General features: G+C 47.7%; 1 protein-coding gene across 1 annotated transcript in view; it reads left to right on the forward strand.

Annotated features, from left to right (window-relative positions):
- Positions 1-19,088, forward strand: part of LOC119395595 (uncharacterized) — a 319,487-nt gene that overhangs the window by 253,344 nt on the left and 47,055 nt on the right. The window contains exon 9 of the mRNA XM_037662574.2: positions 2,909-3,170. Within this exon, the coding sequence (XP_037518502.1) occupies positions 2,909-3,170 (262 nt within the window). The remainder of the gene's footprint in view (positions 1-2,908; positions 3,171-19,088) is intronic.

Genomic DNA, 19,088 nt, shown 5'->3' on the forward strand with positions numbered 1-19,088 from the left:
CAATGTACTCTTTTTCACAGCTGAGTGGTATCTTATATACCACTTGAGTCACACAATCAGTGTAACAATGAACATGCTTCTTCGTGCAGGATTTTTTCTTTTCTTTGGTGAGCATAGGGCGAATCTGGCCTAACTTACATGGCGCAGAAAACACCACTTTGACATCATACCTTTGGGCAATCTTTTTAAGATTGTGCGAGAATCTATGGATGTATGGTATCACCTGCGGTCTTCGTCGATCTTTTTCTTTTTGCTGGTCAGGTTCCTTTTTCTTTATGCTCTGTAAAACTGATTCACAGACAGCTTTGACAGCCCGCAGCGTCTAAACGTCGCAACTGATTGTTCAGACTGTCTGAAGTAGTGTGTGGGCAACTTTTTGCTAGTGCTGATTTCACACATGACATCGCAATCCCCCTTTTTACAAGTTTATAGTGTGCGCGCTGTCATAAGGCAGAAGGCTCTTCTTTGTCCTGGGGTTATACATATAGCAAACATGGTCATTGTTGAAGGTTAGCTTGAGATCTAAAAATTGCATACTGTTGTCACTTAGCCTCACACATGTAAAGCTTAAACCACGTGATTCAAAGGTAAAAACACTGGTAATCATCCCGACAATGTTTTCAAAATCTGTGGGACTCAAATCTGGTAAAAATACTAAGTAGTCCTCTACGTATCTAAAAATACTAATGACTTCTGAATCAGCAACCCGAGCATTTACACGCCTGTCAACAGAGGCTAAAAATATGTCACAAAGTATCGGTGCGACTGATGACCCTATGCATATGCCACTTTTCTGCACGTACTGTTGTCCATTAAAAGAGATGGCGGTTCACTGGAGGTAAAATTGTAAAAGTTCTAAGAAGTTTCCAAGTTTAAGCCGGTAGAATTCTGGAAGCTGAGCTCCCCCAAATGTTCGATACACTCGCGTACTGCACTGAATAGGCCTTGGTGTGCTATGGAGTAGAAGAGTTCCTCGACGTCCAGCGAACAGGTGGAGCGTGCGCAATCTAGTCCACCCCCCTCCAGCAGTTGGACCAATTCACTTGAGCTTCTTATCATGAAAGGGTCATTGAATGTTAGCATCTTCAGATGGCGCTGAAGGTAGGCACTGATCTGGTGCTGCCAGGTGCCCTTCTCAGAAACAATTGTCTTAAGAGGACAATCCATTTTATGGGTTTTAGCTGCAAAAAACACAGCGAGGATCAGGTTATCAGCCTTATCAACGGCTTTTCTCAAGTTTTCTAGGCTAATTTTCTTCAAAAGCTTGACTGCAGCTTTCTTTTGTTGCTGTGGCTGGTAGGGAACTGTTACGAAGTTCTTTTCAATTGACGTCAGAGCTTTGTGCTCAAAGTGGCCATCGGGCATTACTACGAAGCCACCCTCTTTATCAGCTCGCACTGCTACTAAACCATGTTGCTTGAGAAATTTAACCACATTCAATATAGGTGGCGTCTTTCCTCTCCTTAGATTGCCATTTCTTAGTAAACAGTCAACGCCTTCCCCAATGGCTCGATCACGGTTGTCTTCTTCAATGCGGTTTGCAACATCTCGCACCATAGCAAGGCACTGGTGTCGTGATGGTGCTGGCTCATAGCTGTATTTTGGGCCTTTATCCAGAATCTTGAGTACTTCAGCCGGTAGGTTTCCTCTTAGGATAACAGAGAGCTGAGCTAGTTGGTAAGTATTCATTCTAAAAAGACAGGGCGTGCAAACACGGGCAAAAGAAAGAAGTCGGGACACCACAAACGCCGACTGTCAGAAATTATAACATCATGGTGAATAAGCCGTTTACCGAAGTCACGTGAAGCCCTAGCAACGGTGGGTTGAAGAGCCTGGGTGAAAACGTTCCCGTTTTGTCATATCGTCTGCTACCACCATGTGTTTGAATGGCTGTCATGACAGCATCACGAAGCATTTTTGGCACTTCTAGGTCAGCAATTAGTCTGCAAGCATCCTGATCTATTCCAGTGCACGCGAATGTTCTATTGTCATGCCTAGAGGCTCAAAACATCAAATAAGTCAGCAGTTTTTTACGTTGTTCGTTCGCGAAAGCTCATTGCCAGGACGGGCATTCTTTTCAATAACGCACTCACTACACCTCCATTCATACTCACATATTCCCAAAATCTTGCATATTATAGTGCCATGATCTCTCGATGTAGCACTTGGTGTTGTTACTTGCCTAGTGTCTCAAGAAAAAACAAGAGATTGGCCTGTGTTGGTGCTTAGCAGACACCCTTGACCAGCTCCTGAATTGAAATCTCAAAGGTGATGCTTTGCCTCAATGCAAATGCAGAGACGTCCAAAAAAAATACAAAATACACATTAAATGTGCATATTTCAGTTCAACTCATTCAATATAGCATTTAACATGGAGGTAATTGTTTCTTTTATAGAGAAGAAAACTGATCAGTTACCTTTGTCGGTGATCATTGCGCTATGTTTGAGGGCTATGGCTACTTTGGCACTTCCATGGTGGTAAAGCATAGCCTTTGAGGTAGCAGACTTGCGAGCCACCAATTTTTTGCTCTGGCCACATGCTGTACAATTTCCGTGAGATGCTTGCCAGAGATTGATCAGTCGACTTAGTAGCATGTCCCAGTAGATAACCACCAAAGGTCGGCAAAAGGTTTGGAAAATAAATGTAACTGCGCATGATCTTTTATTCCTATGGACGACTGGGGCGCCCTCTTGCCAAGCTTCCCCGCCACGGGAAAGGATAGCGCTGCATGTCTGGGAAAAGGGTCATTGATGTGGAAACTTGGCAGCAGCATCTCCGCATGTATTTTGCTTTCTTGTGTTTTCTGTCTTGCCAAGCAGTGTAGCGAAATGAATCCCTTTGCTTTTCAGTGGCTTTGTAATGACGCCAAAACTAGCTTTGTTGCAAAGACACCCTTTTGCGCTGCAGGTGAAGCCATGTCCCTGGTTGCCGGCAACCAACGCATCCTGGGCTGTGGTGTGTACTTTGACCGGAAGCAGTTTCCCGGGCGGCATTTATATGCACCTTACGCCTATAGGCGCCATCGCAACGAGCGGCGCTTCTACGTCGATGACATGGCACGCTTCCGTGGTGCTGCCTACCTTCAGGAAGGGTTCTTTTCTCAGCTCAAGACCCGCTGGGCAGCCAACCTCGATGACCTGGTCACTTACACCACCAAGATCCGCATCAGGTGGGTGTGCCAAAAGAAACGAATGAAATGTCGCACTGCTCAAATGGACAGTGCCTATGCATGGAACGGTGGAAAATTTGTGAACAGGGGGTGTTGCTGGAGCCAACGCTTCTCAAGCGGTGTTCCTGAAGTTTTACCTGCACGAGTTCAAACATTAGCTACATGCTCAAATGTTGATTTTGTCACAAACATTACATTAGCGAAACAGGACTGCCTGTTACAACCATCAAGGAAGGACTCGAGACAGAACAGAAAAGGGCATTGTTGTAGTTTCAGAAACCCTCCTTCAAAGAGTGGAGGGATCGATAAAAAACCCCATGGTTATGCCATATGTGCACAAGGTTGCTCACAACCTTAAGAACGTGGCTAAAAGGTACACGGTACCTTTGGTGTTCTCGCGTCCCACAAGTTGGCTGGCCTCTGCCCACGGATTTCTACTGCACCGAGGCTGTCCCCGGGTGGAAAGAAGCACGTAAGGCCGTATGTCGCCTGCTCGGTTGGCGGGGTGCATGAGATCCTGCGCATTTGTGGTATGGTTTACATCGGCCAAACAGGCTGGTGTAAAAATGACAGAGTTAGGGAGCATGAGCTTTCCGTAAAGAACAAACTTTTGGCACATTTGCCTGTGCATTACGGTTTCTGCAAGTGTGAACATGGGTTTTCCAGTTTTTCTGTTCTCGGTAAGAGTACAGATACCCCAGCGCATAAAATCCTAGAAGCGTATTGCTTTAAAAACATTACAGTAATACCTCGTTAACTCGAAGTAGTAAAAACCAGAAAAAATTTCGAGATAAGCAGATTTTCGAGATAAGCAAAGCTGGGCAAATTTCATTGAGAAGTTCAGTTCTAGCTAGAAACGTAATCCCTACTGACCAGTTTCTTAACAGGAGCACCTAACTGGCTCTTTGTAAAGGTTTTGAAGAAAAATAATGACATACCAGCGCTATTAACCAGCTGTGTTTTTCGGCACTGCCTTTTATTTATTTAGTGCAGAGAGACCGACTAAGGCTGGTCTGCCTCTCAGTAACACTTGTACCTAGCAAAGCTTTCTCGAGTTGCTTAACACATCGCATGTGCCGATCATCCGCGCCGCTGCACTCAAATTTATTTCGATGTTTCTTGCTTCGGCGGATGTCGTCACCCCTCGAGTAGCTGCGTCGACGCTGCCGCGATCACTGTGCGTGACGCCACATTGTTTGGCTTAAAAAAATGGTCAAACCAGCCGATGTTGCAGGCTAGATCAGTTTAGACCACCGCTAAGTCCAGGGAATCGGCCTTATCTGTCGATGTGACTGGAAGGGGCTCCTCTCGCACGATGCCACACATTCAGCACCGTTTTGACGTCCGGAAACTTAGAGCCTCGAAGCCGTTTCTTTGATTAGGGCTACCTTTCTTTGCAGCATCAGTGACTTGCTTTGCTTTGGTGGCGTTATCCTCACTACATCGCACGGCCGATGAAAAAAATCCGCGCGATGTGCCTTGCGTAAATAAAATGCTGAAATCGCATCTCTGACGGTAAACAAAACGTGTACGACTTGAGCTATTTCGCAGGGCCTGCATGGGGCCTGCTTATGTACACGTCTATAGCGTCACATGACGTGACACGGCTTACTCGACAAACTTGGTATGCCGCTAGGTTCCGACTTTACTTTCGGGAACAGTGTCCACTTGGTCATAAACGTGGCAGCCTCGCGCGAACCTTGTGAAACGTATGGCATTTTGCCGCTAGTATTTTGTGAAACGGTTCGGCGGCGAAGTTCGAGATAACCGAAAGTGGGCATGGAAATACTTCGAGATAAAGGGCAATAAATACATTGCACCCATGGGAAATTGTTCGGTACCGCGGAAAACTTCGACTTAGCCGATTTTTCGAGATATGAACGAGGTATTACAGTAGATGTGTGTAAGCGACACATGTGTTGTTCTGTGTGGTGGAGAGTTTAGTTTGTTTGAATGTTTTCTAGATTAAAGGGCTCTTGGCATTCGTGCTTTGCGCATGGTTACGACGGGTATATATGTGGCTTCTTCCAGCTTTCGCTGTGACTGTGCTGCGGTTTCAGCGCAGGCCTGGCGTTTTTTACTATGCCTGTTAATATTAGATTAAAGGGTATTGTGCAGATACAGTGAAGAAATTATCCAAAGCAGTGGCACAGCATTTTAACATGGCAGGTCACAGCTTTGTTGAGCTCGTACTTTACATACTTCAGTCAAACTTCCAGCCCCCGAGAGTCAGAAAATATCCCCTTCAGTGGCAGTATGTACAATTGTGCACATCAACTTCAGAGGCGCATCAGACACTGTGTGTTTCTGCAAATCACTTGAAACGCAGTGTGTACACTCGTGCAGGCTTCCTGAGTGGACAACGAGTGGTGATTTAACTGCATTGAGCTGCGTATTGCTGCGGATGATCACTTTGCTGAAGACACAGCCATGTTCGTGCTCCAGGACCAACGTCAAGAGTACTTCTTTTTACTCAAAACGAATACAACCAAAAAACAAACTGGGCATGCATTTTGGGCCTAATGTTTGATTCTTTTTATGCAAGCATTGAAGCTAACTGATTGCACAATAATTAGATATTAATTACATGCTAATTAACATTAATTACTGAAATTCACACAACACATTCCTTCATTTTCTTTCTTGGAATGTAATACCGAGTGCCTTAAAATCATGCCATTTGAATTTGGTGCATTTGCAGACAGTGCATCATAATTTGCACCTGAAAGGGATATAGAGATTCATATCTTAATAATAAATGTTGGGGCTTAACGACTCAAAACCACGATATGATTATGAGAGATGCTGTAGTGGAGGGCTCCGGAAATTTCGACCACCTGGGGTTCATTAATGTGCACCTAAATCTAAGTACACGGGCCTCAAACATTTTCTTCTCCATCGAAAATGCAGCCACCGCGGCTGGGATTCGATCCCGCGACCTTCGGGTCAGCAGTCGAGTGCCTCATGTCATCGACGTAGAAGCGCCGCTCGTTGCGATGGCGCCTGTAGGTGCATATAAATGCCGCCTGGGAAACTGCTTCCGGTCAAAGTACACACCACAGCCCAGGATGCGCTGGTTGCCGGCGACCAGGGACATGGCTTCACCTGCAGCACAAAAGGGTGTCTTTGTAACAAAGCTAGTTTTGGCGACCACCACGTCAGAGCAGAATGCCCATTTTCAAAATTGGCGCTTATATGAACACTCCTCAAGTATCGCTGCCAGGCGCAGTTTGAGCCCGTTATTCATGTTACCGTGCAACATTGACTGTTTGGAGCTATGTGTTTCAACCAAGTCCTCTAATTCAACCAACTCCCTGAAACAACTGCTAGAAGCCGTGAAGTGGAACACACCGACGAGCATTCGCCGCCACACTTACATGGCGCAAGCAGTTGGCGAAAGCAAAACCACGGAGTGCCGTCAGTGGAAAGTAGAGTGAAGAGCAAAAAGAGACAGGAAAATTTGATGTGGGCGCGACTTTTGTTTTGTTTGTAATTTACTTTTTAAGGTGTTCACTGCAGTAGCGTAGCCAGAAATTTTTTTTCGGGGGCGGGGGGAGGGGGCATTCAACCATACTTTATGTATGTTCATGCATGCGTTTGTAGTGTGCATGTATATCTACACAAGCAAAAACTGAAAAGTTTGGTTGTGTAGTTTGAAAAGTTTGAAAAGGGGTAGGTGATAGGAGATTCATTCAACCATACTTTATGTGTGTTCATGCGTGCGTGGGGGGAGTAAACTCCCAAAGCACCCCCCTCCCACCTGGCTACACGAGTGGTTCACTGCCAGGGGAGAAATTGCCTCTACACGATTCGACCCGGCCGACAGGAGGAATCTCTCCTTTCTAGTCTTTTAGAGATCTGGGGGACTATTTTTTAAGCGTTCTGTCACAGAACAGAGGCGGTCCGTTCTACCGGGCCATACACGATTGGTGGAGGCTCGTCTACGGTCAAGATGTGAGAATAGGCAAGAACGGTCTTAGAACGGTCTCCGGCTCCGTTTTATCGATAGAACGAATACAAAACAGTCCCTGGACGACTTGGATTGGATCCAAATTAGATTCTCCGGCCCCAGCGCTTACATTTCAGTCCTATCCAAGTCATCCAGAGACCGTTTTGTATCCGTTTTATCGATAGAACGGAGCCGGAAACCGTTCTATGACAGTTCTTGCCTATTCTCACGTCTTGACTGTCAAACGAGCCTCCACCAATCGCATGCAGCCAAACAGAACGAACCGCCTCCGTTTTGTGACAGAACGCTTACAAGCTAGCCCCCCTGGCTATCTGCTGCTGCTTTGCCCTTCTCTGTCAATGCTGAAAAGACACCCAGGAGCAGGGTGTCGGAACGAATGTTTTATTGCGATAGCAATTATATGGACACTCTTGGCTGGTTTTTGCCGTCGCTCTCGTACGGCGCCGTCATGTTGCGTATATATATATGTATGTGTGTATATATATGAATAAAAGCCACAAAGAAAAATAATTCAGAAATTTTTTTCCTGAAGCGGCCAATCGAACGGGCGACCTCTCTCTCCGCAGCGCGCGTTGTTAGACAGCTAGGCTACGAGAAGTATGTCTTTCAGCATGTTAACGGTGAGCTATTTATATACACCATTTACTTCAGCGTACTTTCTTGGTCACCTGCGAGGCGGCGCGCTCTAAAGGTCGTCGCCCCGCTCATTGCGATGCGCGAGTGCCTCCTGTGCACTTCGCCCTACGGGGCGTGGTCGCCTGCCCGTGCGCTTATCTCGGGGGAAGGGGGGTGGTTGTATGCCTTGTGCTTTCCCCGCGATGTCCGTGCTGAAGTTACATAGTGTACCAAGGTCACTTTGCTCGCTGCAGTGGCTGCACTTGCGAAAGGAGCGCGCTGTTCAAACAGAAGTAAGTACAGTGGAACCCTGATTGTACGACTTTGAGGGGACCACGCAAAACCGTCGTATAATCCGGGCGTCGTATAATCGAAAAACTAAAAATATTGGCAGTGGCAGTCAGCTTTGCCCAAAAAAAGGGGAACAGACCGCCTCAGTAGCCCATGACGCGACCCTGAGGTTCTCCAAGGAAGGTAGATTAAATTATTTTTGAAAATGGCAGCTAATGGCAGCATTACTTAGTTAAATGAGATGTGAGCGAGTCGTTATCCTTAACTTTAAAACATCGAATCCATTGCGCACCTTTCTCCCGATAAATCGAGTCTGAAAAGTGCCTGCACGTGAAAACGAAACCGAAACCACTTCGGCAACAGCCTCCCGTCAGAAGAGACAGACATAGTGTCATCGCCATCACATAATGGCGACGGAGCACGAATTTGCATAGGATCCTTTCGTGTGCATCTGAGCTGTGCGCATCACATTAGTTCACTTGTGAAGTGCAACTGGTGATTTCCCGCTGTTATTATGAACGTTCACGTCAAGCGAAAGTTATTTTCTGTGAAAGTAGCTGCGTCACGTCCTTTTTTCTTTGCTCAAGGCGTGTGACTGCGAGTGCCGCAAACAAAGGCAGATCGGCTGTATTTCAACCAGGAAAAGTTCCCACGGACCGAGAACGTGAAAATATCCTATGAAAATAGATGAGCTTTCCGGCCAGTTGGAGCTTCTCCGTGTACTAGATAGAGCGTGTCTAGTTAACGACCCTGGATACGCATGGGATCGAGGCGTATCCTGAAGCGATCTTAAAAGCCAGGAAAACTGGATCACAGAAGCGCATGAACTGCCTGGAGAATAAATTTTACATTCTCAGAAGGCGTACTGTCTCACTCTCTACTTTTCTAATCGACAACCTAGGGGTGCATAAGTTCTTATTTTGCACTCGCGAATATTTCGTCGTTGCCGATCCGAATAAAGAAGGTGAGGTTTTCTCTCGGACGGAATTGAAAAGTCGTCGTAAGATGCGGGTATTGGCGTAAAATTACGTCGTATAACCAAGGTTTTAAATTCATTATATCTATGGGGGTTTTGCCGGGACCAAACCGATTCGTCGCAAAATGCGGGTCGTCGCGAAACGGGGGACGTATAATCGAGGTTCCACTGTAACAACTGTGCCAGTCATTAGTTCGCACTCGTCCTGTGTGTGTTCTCTTCGTGTGTCCTTTGTGCTTGAGTGACGTGCTGGAAATTTCGAGCTGCTTTCCGTTCTTCGCGTTACATTCCAATTTGTTGCTATCGCATTCATTGCTTCACCGCTGCAGCAAAACAGTGACTTTTTTCATTTTGGTTTTAGTTTTGTTTCACCGCAAAAAGTTGTGTTCTGTTTCTGTTCTGGAACGAAAAAAAAAAAATTTCCGTAACGGTTTGTAACAATCTTTATTTGTATGCAAAAATTTAAGTTAAAGTAATTATTAAAAATATTGAATTTGTGGTATAGTTACTTGCGCTTCTCTTAAGAAAGTGGGACAGCGGTAAAACACATTCTTCTCATGTTTTTCAGAGCAGTGGAAGTAACTATACCACAAACTTCTACGAACTAGCACAAACCAGTACCCTTCAAAGTCATAAGAATGTGCTTGATTGGGCTGGTTGATGCTGCATGGTGAACGAAGAATAAAAACAGTGCTAAACACAGGACGAGAAGAGGACACATGCACGGCCCTGAACTAACAACCAATGTTTATTGCAAAAACAAGTGCAATATATAGGACACAGGTATCTGCGCAGAAACACGACACATAAGCCAAAGTGCACATACATGTGATAAAGGCCAAACGGCAAACATTATCAAGAACCTGTCAATTCAGTGGACCTCAGATAGTATTTAATTTCATAGCCATGAAGTGAAATTGAGGGTACAATAACACAAGAAACATTGTGCTGCTTGATGTGAAAGGCTTCACTAATCTTGCGTTCGCGCTGCTTGTTATAGCGCCCCCTGACCACTCATTTATCAAGAATCGGCTGACAACCACAATTTTTACAGTGGTCAGCCCGGTGGCTGGGGACAGAGCCTTTCAGAGAGTAAGCGTGCTCCCTTGGCCGATCATTAAAGGAGCGCTGACACAAAAATTTTGCGCCTTCTTTTTTTGTTGCAATAGATTGCTTATGATCCACTTATCACGGCTGCAAACCGCGTTTGCGCGAGTGCATGACGGTTATTTATTTAGAGACGTTTTTAGAGCGCCCAGTCGCAGTTTCAGTTTCAAAGAGCACCGAGCTAGGCAGCACTACTTCCGGTGGCCGGGTTAACGCAGCTGGCCACGTGAACACGCAAAATTGTGACGTAGGCGGCGCGCGAGAGCGGGTCCACAAGCTCGCACCAGGTCAAGTGGCACCAGCTATGGAGGATTAGAAACAACTAACAAACGCGTAACCTGTGATAACCAGGTAGTCCTGGGCCATGCCGGTCACCGGACCGAATCACACACACGTACGTTGGCGGGTTCCACACATGACTGGCCGGTCATGTGCGCCGTATTTATTTCCTTGCAACATCGACGCCCCCGGGCACCGGAACGGCAAACTAATCTTATCACATCCCTCCCCCCTTTATTTATGGATGCAAACAATTTCTTTAAGGTGAGTAGCGCGATACTGGTCGTCGCATTCTGGTACTTCGACGCAGGACAGGAGTACTGGGTGCTGTGACAGCAAGTTCCATTTCCCTCGCCACGTCTTCCTTGGCCCCGCAGGGGCGTCTGTGGAAGCAGGCGTTTGGTGTGTAGCGACACCACGGACCCGAGCTAACGGGGGGGTTTCGACCCCCTCCCACGCCTAGCCGTGCGTGGCTGTGCCGTGTCCGGGGAAAAGGGGATCCTGGGGGTTGAGCCGACGCTGGGTGCTTGGACCTTTAAGGCCCCCCGGCAGAGGCAACACACCCCTTTGGCCCCTGCTTCACGTAGACGGCACCCCTGGACTGACCCACCCAGGGGAAATCGGCAGTCGCCTTTTCCTGTCTCTCTCTTCCTACACCTTCGCCTTTTGTCACTCGCTTTTAATCTTTCCTGTCTTCTCCTCACTTCTGTTTACTTCCGTTTTTTCCTGGCGGCAAGGGTTAACCTTGTGTGGATGACCAGTCTTGGCTCACCATATATGGTTATAGCGGTGGTGTACGGCTGGCGCTGGCAGGCTTGTCTTCGCACGTCTCCTGTCGCGTCCCCTTGTTAGGCTCGGTGGTGGGCGGTTGGCACCGTCGCCGAAACACAAACACATGCTATGTTAAGTTCATCTTTTTCGAAAACCGATCGTACCCTCAAAAGGGTACGCACCGAAGCATCCCTGCAGCTTTTCCCCAAGACCCACGAACATTTTCCAAAGTACCACGTTGTCCACAGCGAGCAGTCAGATGAAAAAGCCAGAACCATTTCACCATTTCTGGTGGCAAAAAGTCTTACGGAAAAACTAGGACCAGGTTACAAGGCGACTAAGATGGCCAGTGGCGACCTACTCCTTGAGCTCAAAGACAGAAAACAGTACGAAAACCTCACTAACCTTACATCATTCGGAAGCATTCCTGTCACAGTCACCCCACATAGGTCCATGAACACCGTCCGTGGTGTCGTCTCAGATGAAGACCTCTTGAACCTCTCCGAACCTGAACTTCTTGATGGATGGAAACAACAAAATGTCGTCAACGTTCAAAGAATCAAAATAAGAAGGGACAACCTAGAGAAACCAACCAAACACATAATACTAACATTTGGATCGAGCGAACTACCGGAGACCATAGAAACAGGCTACACAAAACTAAGAGTCCGCCCATACATTCCCAATCCACGAAGATGTTTCAACTGCCAAAAGTATGGACACAGCTCTCTAACATGCAAAGGACAACCCACGTGTGCCAGGTGTGCTTCTAAAGACCACGTGTCAGAGAAATGTGAGGCTGCAGCTCACTGTGCCAACTGCGGTGATGATCACCCCGCATACTCAAGATCCTGTGTTGCATGGAAGAAAGAAAAGGACATTATTTCTTTGAAAGTGAGAGAAAACATCTCCTTTAGAGAAGCCAGGAAAAGATGCGCACCCTTCTACGGCACAACTTATGCGGATGCGGCGCGTCAGGGGGCAGCGGCGCGTCAGGGGGCAGCGTCGCACCGACCTCCGCCACTCGCCCGGCCCGTCCTGAGCGGACCGTCGGCTGTGGCACCTGCCCCCAAGGCGGCAGTAGTTCAGGCTACTCCGCCAGCTTGCGAACAGAGCCCCGCAACTCCAGGGTCGTCGGGTCTCAAGGCCTCGTCTCACCAGGCGAGGCCTCAAACCCGAACTGCCAGCTCGCGCGTGCGGGCATCCAGTGCCTCGCAAGAGGCAATGGACACGACGTTGGCACCTCTGGTGCCTAAAGAACGGCGCGGCTCTTCCGACTGCGCCAAGAAAGCAAAAAAAGTCATCACGGGGCCGGACGGTGGTCCTGCCTCCTGAAAGAGATTATAATACACGTGAACAATATTCAGTTTCTTACTGTACACATAGCACCATTTTATGTACAATATGGATCCACAAATAATACAATGGAACATAAGAGGTCTTCTTAGGAACCTCGATGACATACAAGAACTCCTCCACGAATACAATCCAAAAGTGCTGTGTGTACAGGAGACACACCTGAAATCCAAACATACGAACTTTCTATGTCAATATGCCATTTTCCGAAAAGACCGCGATGATGCCGTGGCGTCATCTGGTGGCGTAGCCATTATAGTAAACAGAAGTGTAGCATGTACTCACCTAAAACTTCAAACATCTCTTGAGGCAATTGCCATCTGAGCTGTTCTCTTAAATAGACTCATTACCATTTGCTCACTGTACATACCACCTCATCATCAGCTCCACAAAAGGGACCTACAATCATTAATAGATGAGCTCCCAGAGCCCTATTTACTTCTTGGGGATTTTAATGCGCACAGTGTTCTTTGGGGCGATTCTCGCTGCGACGCTCGAGGACGCCTTATTGAAGAGCTCCTTTTTTCCTCGAAGTTTTGTCTTTTTAATACGAAGGAGCCCACATATTTTAGCCTCGCAAACAATTCATACTCTTCCATAGATCTCAGCATTTCATCGCCGTCGCTTTTAACCTATTTTAAATGGAATGTTCTTAAAAACCCCTATGGAAGTGACCATTTCCCGATAATTCTAAGTGCGCCGAACCAAAAGAACCACCTTCCACGGGCTCCTCGGTGGAAGCTCGACTCAGCCGATTGGGAGCGGTTCCGAACTATCACTCACGTGACATGGGCCGAGATGTCCGGTCTTGCAATAGAAGATGCTGTGAAGTATTTTACAGCTCTTCTTATTGATGCTGCTTCTCAATCCATTCCCGAAGCGAGTAGCTCAGGCTCTAAACGACGTGTTCCCTGGTGGAACGATGAGTGCAGAAAAGCGAGGAGCAAGCAAAACAAAGCGTGGCGGTTACTCCGGGATTCTCCGACGGCGGAGAACCTAACTAACTTTAAAAACGTAAAATCCCAAGGAAGGAGGACACGCCGGCAGGCTCGAAGAGAAAGTTGGCAAAAGTTCCTGTCGGGAATCAACTCGTATACAGACGAAGGCAAAGTCTGGAACAGGGTTAATAGGATACATGGCCGAGAAACACTCCCACTTCCTTTGACTAATATGCAGGGTGAAACGCTGGAAGACCAAGCAAATTTCCTGGGCGCCCACTTCGAACACGTCTCCAGCTCGTTGCACTATTCTGAAAGCTTCCAACGCTATAGGGCAAGAATAGAAGGACAGAAACTAGAATACAAGTGTACAAAATACGAAGAATACAATAAACCTTTCTGCTTGCCTGAGTTGCAGGCATCGCTAAATTCCTGCAACAAATCCTCCCCAGGTTCCGACCGTGTAGTATATGAGATGTTGATACACCTACCTCCCGAAACACAGGAAACTCTTCTCTCCCTCTACAATGCCATATGGTTTTCCGGCGTAATTCCTACCTCCTGGAAAGAGGCAATTGTAGTTCCTATCTTGAAACAGGGCAGGGATCCATCCTCTGTTTCGAGCTACAGACCAATAGCTCTGACAAGTTGCCTCTGTAAGCTTTTTGAGAAAATGATAAATTGTCGACTAATACATTTCCTGGAATCAAAGTGCCTGCTTGATCCACATCAATGTGGCTTTCGAGAGGGACGGTCCACTACTGACCACCTCATACGGATTGAAACACAAATCCGTGACGCTTTCATTCACAAACAATTCTTTCTTTCCGTGTTTTTAGACATGGAGAAAGCGTACGACACTACATGGCGATTTGGAATACTGAGAGACCTCTCAGAACTCGGTATTCGTGGTAAAATGCTGAAATTAATAGAAAGCTACTTGTCGAACCGCACTTTCCGTGTTCAACTGGGCAACGTTTTGTCACGACCCTTTGTCCAGGAAACCGGAGTACCGCAGGGTGGTGTGCTTAGCTGCACGCTTTTTATAACAAAAATGAATTCCCTACGTCTATGTATCCCACGCACTATGTTCTACTCGACATACGTAGATGATGTCCAGATAGGCTTTAAATCGTGCAGCCTTGCAATGTGCGAGAGGCAGGTTCAGCTTGGTCTCAATAAGGTATTGAAATGGGCAGACGAAAACGGCTTCAGCATCAACCCACAAAAGAGCACCTGCGTCCTTTTCTCCCGGAGGAGAGGCCTACATCCCGATCCCGATATTGACCTGCAGGGCCATCGTCTGCCTGTAAAAACGGAACAAAAGTTTCTAGGAGTTGTGCTGGACATGAAACTAACGTTTGTATCACATATAAAATATATTAGAAACAAGTGCATGAAATCAATGAATATTTTAAAGGTTTTGTCACACACGAACTGGGGCAGTGACAGACAATGCCTCATGAATCTATACAAGAGCCTTATACGCACACGTATAGACTATGGAGCTATAGTCTATCAGTCCGCCGCCACAAGCGCTTTGAAGATGTTGGATCCGGTCCACCATCTAGGCATCCGCCTTTCTACAGGCGCCTTCAGGACAAGTCCAGTACAAAGCCTTTATGTAGAAGCTAACGAATGGTCGCTGAAGCTGCAACGAGCATATTTGTCGTTCACGTATTTCCTAAAAATAAACGCAAATGACAAACATCCTGCATACAGTGCTGTAAACGACCTGTCCAGCTCTCATTTGTTCCAAAACCGTCCTGCAGTGAGAAAGCCATACTCTCTGCGTGTAAGAGCTCTAGCTGAGGAAATGAACGTCCCACTTGTCGAACACCAGCTGATGGCTCCTGCTGAACAGCTCCCGCCGTGGCAATGGCAGCTTATAAACTGTGATTTGTCTTTCACGGAAATTAGAAAGCACGCGCCTGCTGCACATATCCGCATGCACTTTCTTGAACTGCAACACAAATATCGTTGTCCTGAATTTTTCACAGACGCATCGAAGTCTCATGTTGGCGTATCCTACGCGGCGGTCGGCCCATCCTTGCGGGATGCTGGCATACTCCACTCAAATGCAAGCATATTCACGGCAGAGGCCTACGCGGTATTAGTGGCTGATCAGCACATTAAACAATCAGACATACCCAAGGCAGTTATATACACGGACTCTTTAAGCGTCGTGAAAGCGTTGAAAACTCTGAAAAAACAAAAAAAATGCAGTAATCGTGCGGCTCTATTCACTTTTATGCACCATCTATTCGTCCCAGCAGAACGTTGTGATATGCTGGGTACCTGGACACCGAGATATCGAGGGCAATGAACTGGCTGACAGGCTTGCCACATCTGCTCATGCACACGGCTCTGACACGTCCAGGGAGGTCCCTGTACTGGACTTAAAGCCCGCTCTGAGGAAAACACTGAAGTCACACTGGCAACATCTATGGGACAGCCAAACACAGAATAAACTGCACATGGTTAAACCAGACCTTGGTAACTGGCCACAAACATCAAAAACACGTCGTACAGAAGTCACACTGTGCAGATTAAGAATAGGGCACACGTACAGTACACACGCACACCTTTTGTCCGGGGGTGAGTCGCCCAGCTGCGATAGATGCGGTGAGCCACTGACCGTGCTGCATATCCTCCTACAATGCACACAACTAGAGCCGTATAGAAGAAAGCATTTCCCATTACTTTACAAGCAGCAAATTCCCTTGCATCCTGCAATGTTTTTAGGCAAAGAACCTTTTATTAAACACGCGTCACTTTTAGAGTTTTTAAAAGATGTGCGTTCTTTCAATGTCATATGTCCGGGCAATCCGTAGCACGGCCTCTCAACAGAGGCTGCTGTTGCGGCATCTGCACTATAGAAAGCACCTGCCTCCCAGCCCTTGGTCTCAAGGGAATTGACGAGGCATTCGTGCTAATTGATTATTCTTAAAGTGTTATTTGTACGACCTCTCGCCACTCATTCTCATTATGCTCACTCATGTCAATCTCATGATTTTAACAACTATATGTTTTTACGCACTTTACCGCGCAGTATTTTAGGCCCCTATACAGCCGCTTAACACCACCATCGTCCACATACCATATCATGTACTGGCGCTCTTTGGCCATCAGTGGCCCTTGCGCCATAAAGCACCATTTATCATCATCACGTCTTCCTTGGGATCTTGCCTAGACTCGGTGTCGTGAAGGCGATCCGGAGTTAGCTGCCTCTGACCCACGTCCAAGCTTGGAGCAAGACCTGTAGCTACTGGGCTGCCTGACTCTTGGTTGTCTGCACTTAGTTCCTCAGGGGGCTGGCGGATGTGATCCAGATGTCGAGTTAAACGCCGTCCGTCCTCCAGTAGAACATCCGTGGATGAAGTGTGTTGTTCGGTGACGACTGCAGGGAGCCACGCAAGACCTGGATGGAAGTTCCTTGCGAACACCTGGTCACCAGGGCAACCCAAAACCCTGGGTCTTGTTCATTGGTCGCATCTGATTTTCTGCTTAAGTTGCTTCTGTAGCACCTTGGTCCTGAGGTCTGGGTGTAGAAGGTCCAACGCAGTCCTCAGCTTCCGCCCCAACAACAGCTCCGACGGACAGCAACCCATGACCTCGTGAGGCGTTGACCTGTAAGTCAGGAGCATGCGGGCAATTTGAGTGCGAATATCTCCAGGGCCAGCCTTCCGCAACTTGTTTTTGACAGTCTGCACTGCCCGCTCGGCAGCACCGTTTGACGCTGGATGATACGGCGGCACCAGCATTCGCCTCACCCCGTTTTTCTTGAGGAATGCGGAGTAGAGCTCACTGGTAAATGCTGGCCCATTGTCGGACACGACCACATCTGGAAGGCCTTGGTTTGCGAACATAATTCGCATGCAGGAAATAGTTGCTTCAGCCGAGGGTGTGGAGACCGGGAACACTTCAATCCACTTTGAGAACGCATAAAAACCACTTTGAGAACGCGATAAAAAATAGGTGTTCCTGTAAGGACCGGCATAGTCCACATGCAGCCGTGACCACGGTTTCTCCGGGAACGGCCAGGGCATGACAGGCACTGGTCGTGACACTCTTTGATGCTCCTGGCAAATACGGCACCTTTGAATGGTCATCGCTATATCGTTATCCAAGCTAGGCCACCACACATGGCTACGCGCAACTGCCTTCATTTTGGACAGTCCTGGATGACTCTCATGCAGCAACTGGAGGACTTTCCTTTGTAAGGATTTTGGAACAATGACTCTGTTGCCCCACAATAGACAATTCCCTTGCACACTCATCTCATGAAAGCGCGTCTCGTAGGGTCTTCCCTCTGACCCTAGGTTTATCTCGCAGCCTGACCACAATGCTGCTCTTACTTGCGACAGCACCGGGTCTCTGGAGGTAGCTGCCGCAACAGCATTTGACGACAGCACCCCTGGGTATACTCCTTCCAGCATTAACACTTCGGCAGGGCAGTCAACAACAAATTCGGCAGTTGGCAGAGGTAGCCGGCTCAACCCATTGGCATGTGCAATTTGTGAACCCGGCCTATACTTCAGGTCGTAACTGTACCCCGACAGCAGCAAGGCCCACCTTAGCACTCTCGGAGAACAGGATTCGGGAACTGGTTTGTCTGCTGCGAGCAGGCCGAGCAGCGGTTTGTGATCTGTGACGGCCTCGAAATGCCAGCCCCATAAGTACTGCCTGAACTTTGTAACGCCAAATACAAGTCTCAATGCCTCCTTATCTAATTGGCTGTAGTTTTTCTCCGCGGTTGCCAGGCTGCGGGAGGCAAAACCAATGGGGCGCTCTTCTCCAGATGACTCTCGTTGCGCCAGTACTGCTCCAATACCGAAGGGAGAGGCATCAGTGACGAGCACAGTTGGCTTTCCTGGGTCAAAGTGTGCCAATATAGCAGCAGAGGCCAATAGCTCCTTGCTTCTCCGAAATGCCTGCTCTTCATCAGTTTCCCAGCGCCATGGTGTTCCCGACGCCAACAAACTATTGAGCGGCTGTAACACAGCAGAAAGGTTTGGCAAAAACCTTCTGTAAAAATTTACCAGCCCGAGGTAACTCTGAAGTTCCTTGACTCCTCGGGGTGCGAGGGCTTCCAGCAGTGCTTCAGTCTTAGCCGGGTTTGGACGCAGCCCAGCCGCACTAATGATGTGGCCCAAGTACTGGACTTCTGGTTTCAAGAATTCGCATTTGGATAACTTCAGTCGCAGTCCCGCGGTTTTCAGGCTATCCAACACTCGGCCCAAATTCTCCCAATGCTCTTTGTCACTGGTTCCTGTGACCAGAATGTCGTCAAAGCACACTACGACATGGTCAAGGTCGTGCAAAAGATTTTCCATCTCTCGCTAAAATATAGCCGGCGCTGATGAAACCCCGAACGGCAGCCTTGTGAATTGATATAACACCCTCGGAGTGTTAACAGTGACTAGCTCTTGGCACTCCTCATCGAGTAGGACCTGCTGGTAGGCGTCTTGCAAGTCAAGCTTTGTGAACTTCTTGCCCCCTGTAAGCCGCGCAAAAAGTTCCTCAATCCTAGGAATAGGGTAGGACTCGACGGCTGTCACTGGGTTTATGGTAGTCTTAAAATTGCCGCAGACCCGAACCCGGTCGACGGGCTT

This window comes from Rhipicephalus sanguineus, chromosome 6, assembly GCF_013339695.2.
Source record: "Rhipicephalus sanguineus isolate Rsan-2018 chromosome 6, BIME_Rsan_1.4, whole genome shotgun sequence".
In the NCBI taxonomy this organism is placed as follows: Eukaryota; Metazoa; Arthropoda; class Arachnida; order Ixodida; family Ixodidae; genus Rhipicephalus; species Rhipicephalus sanguineus.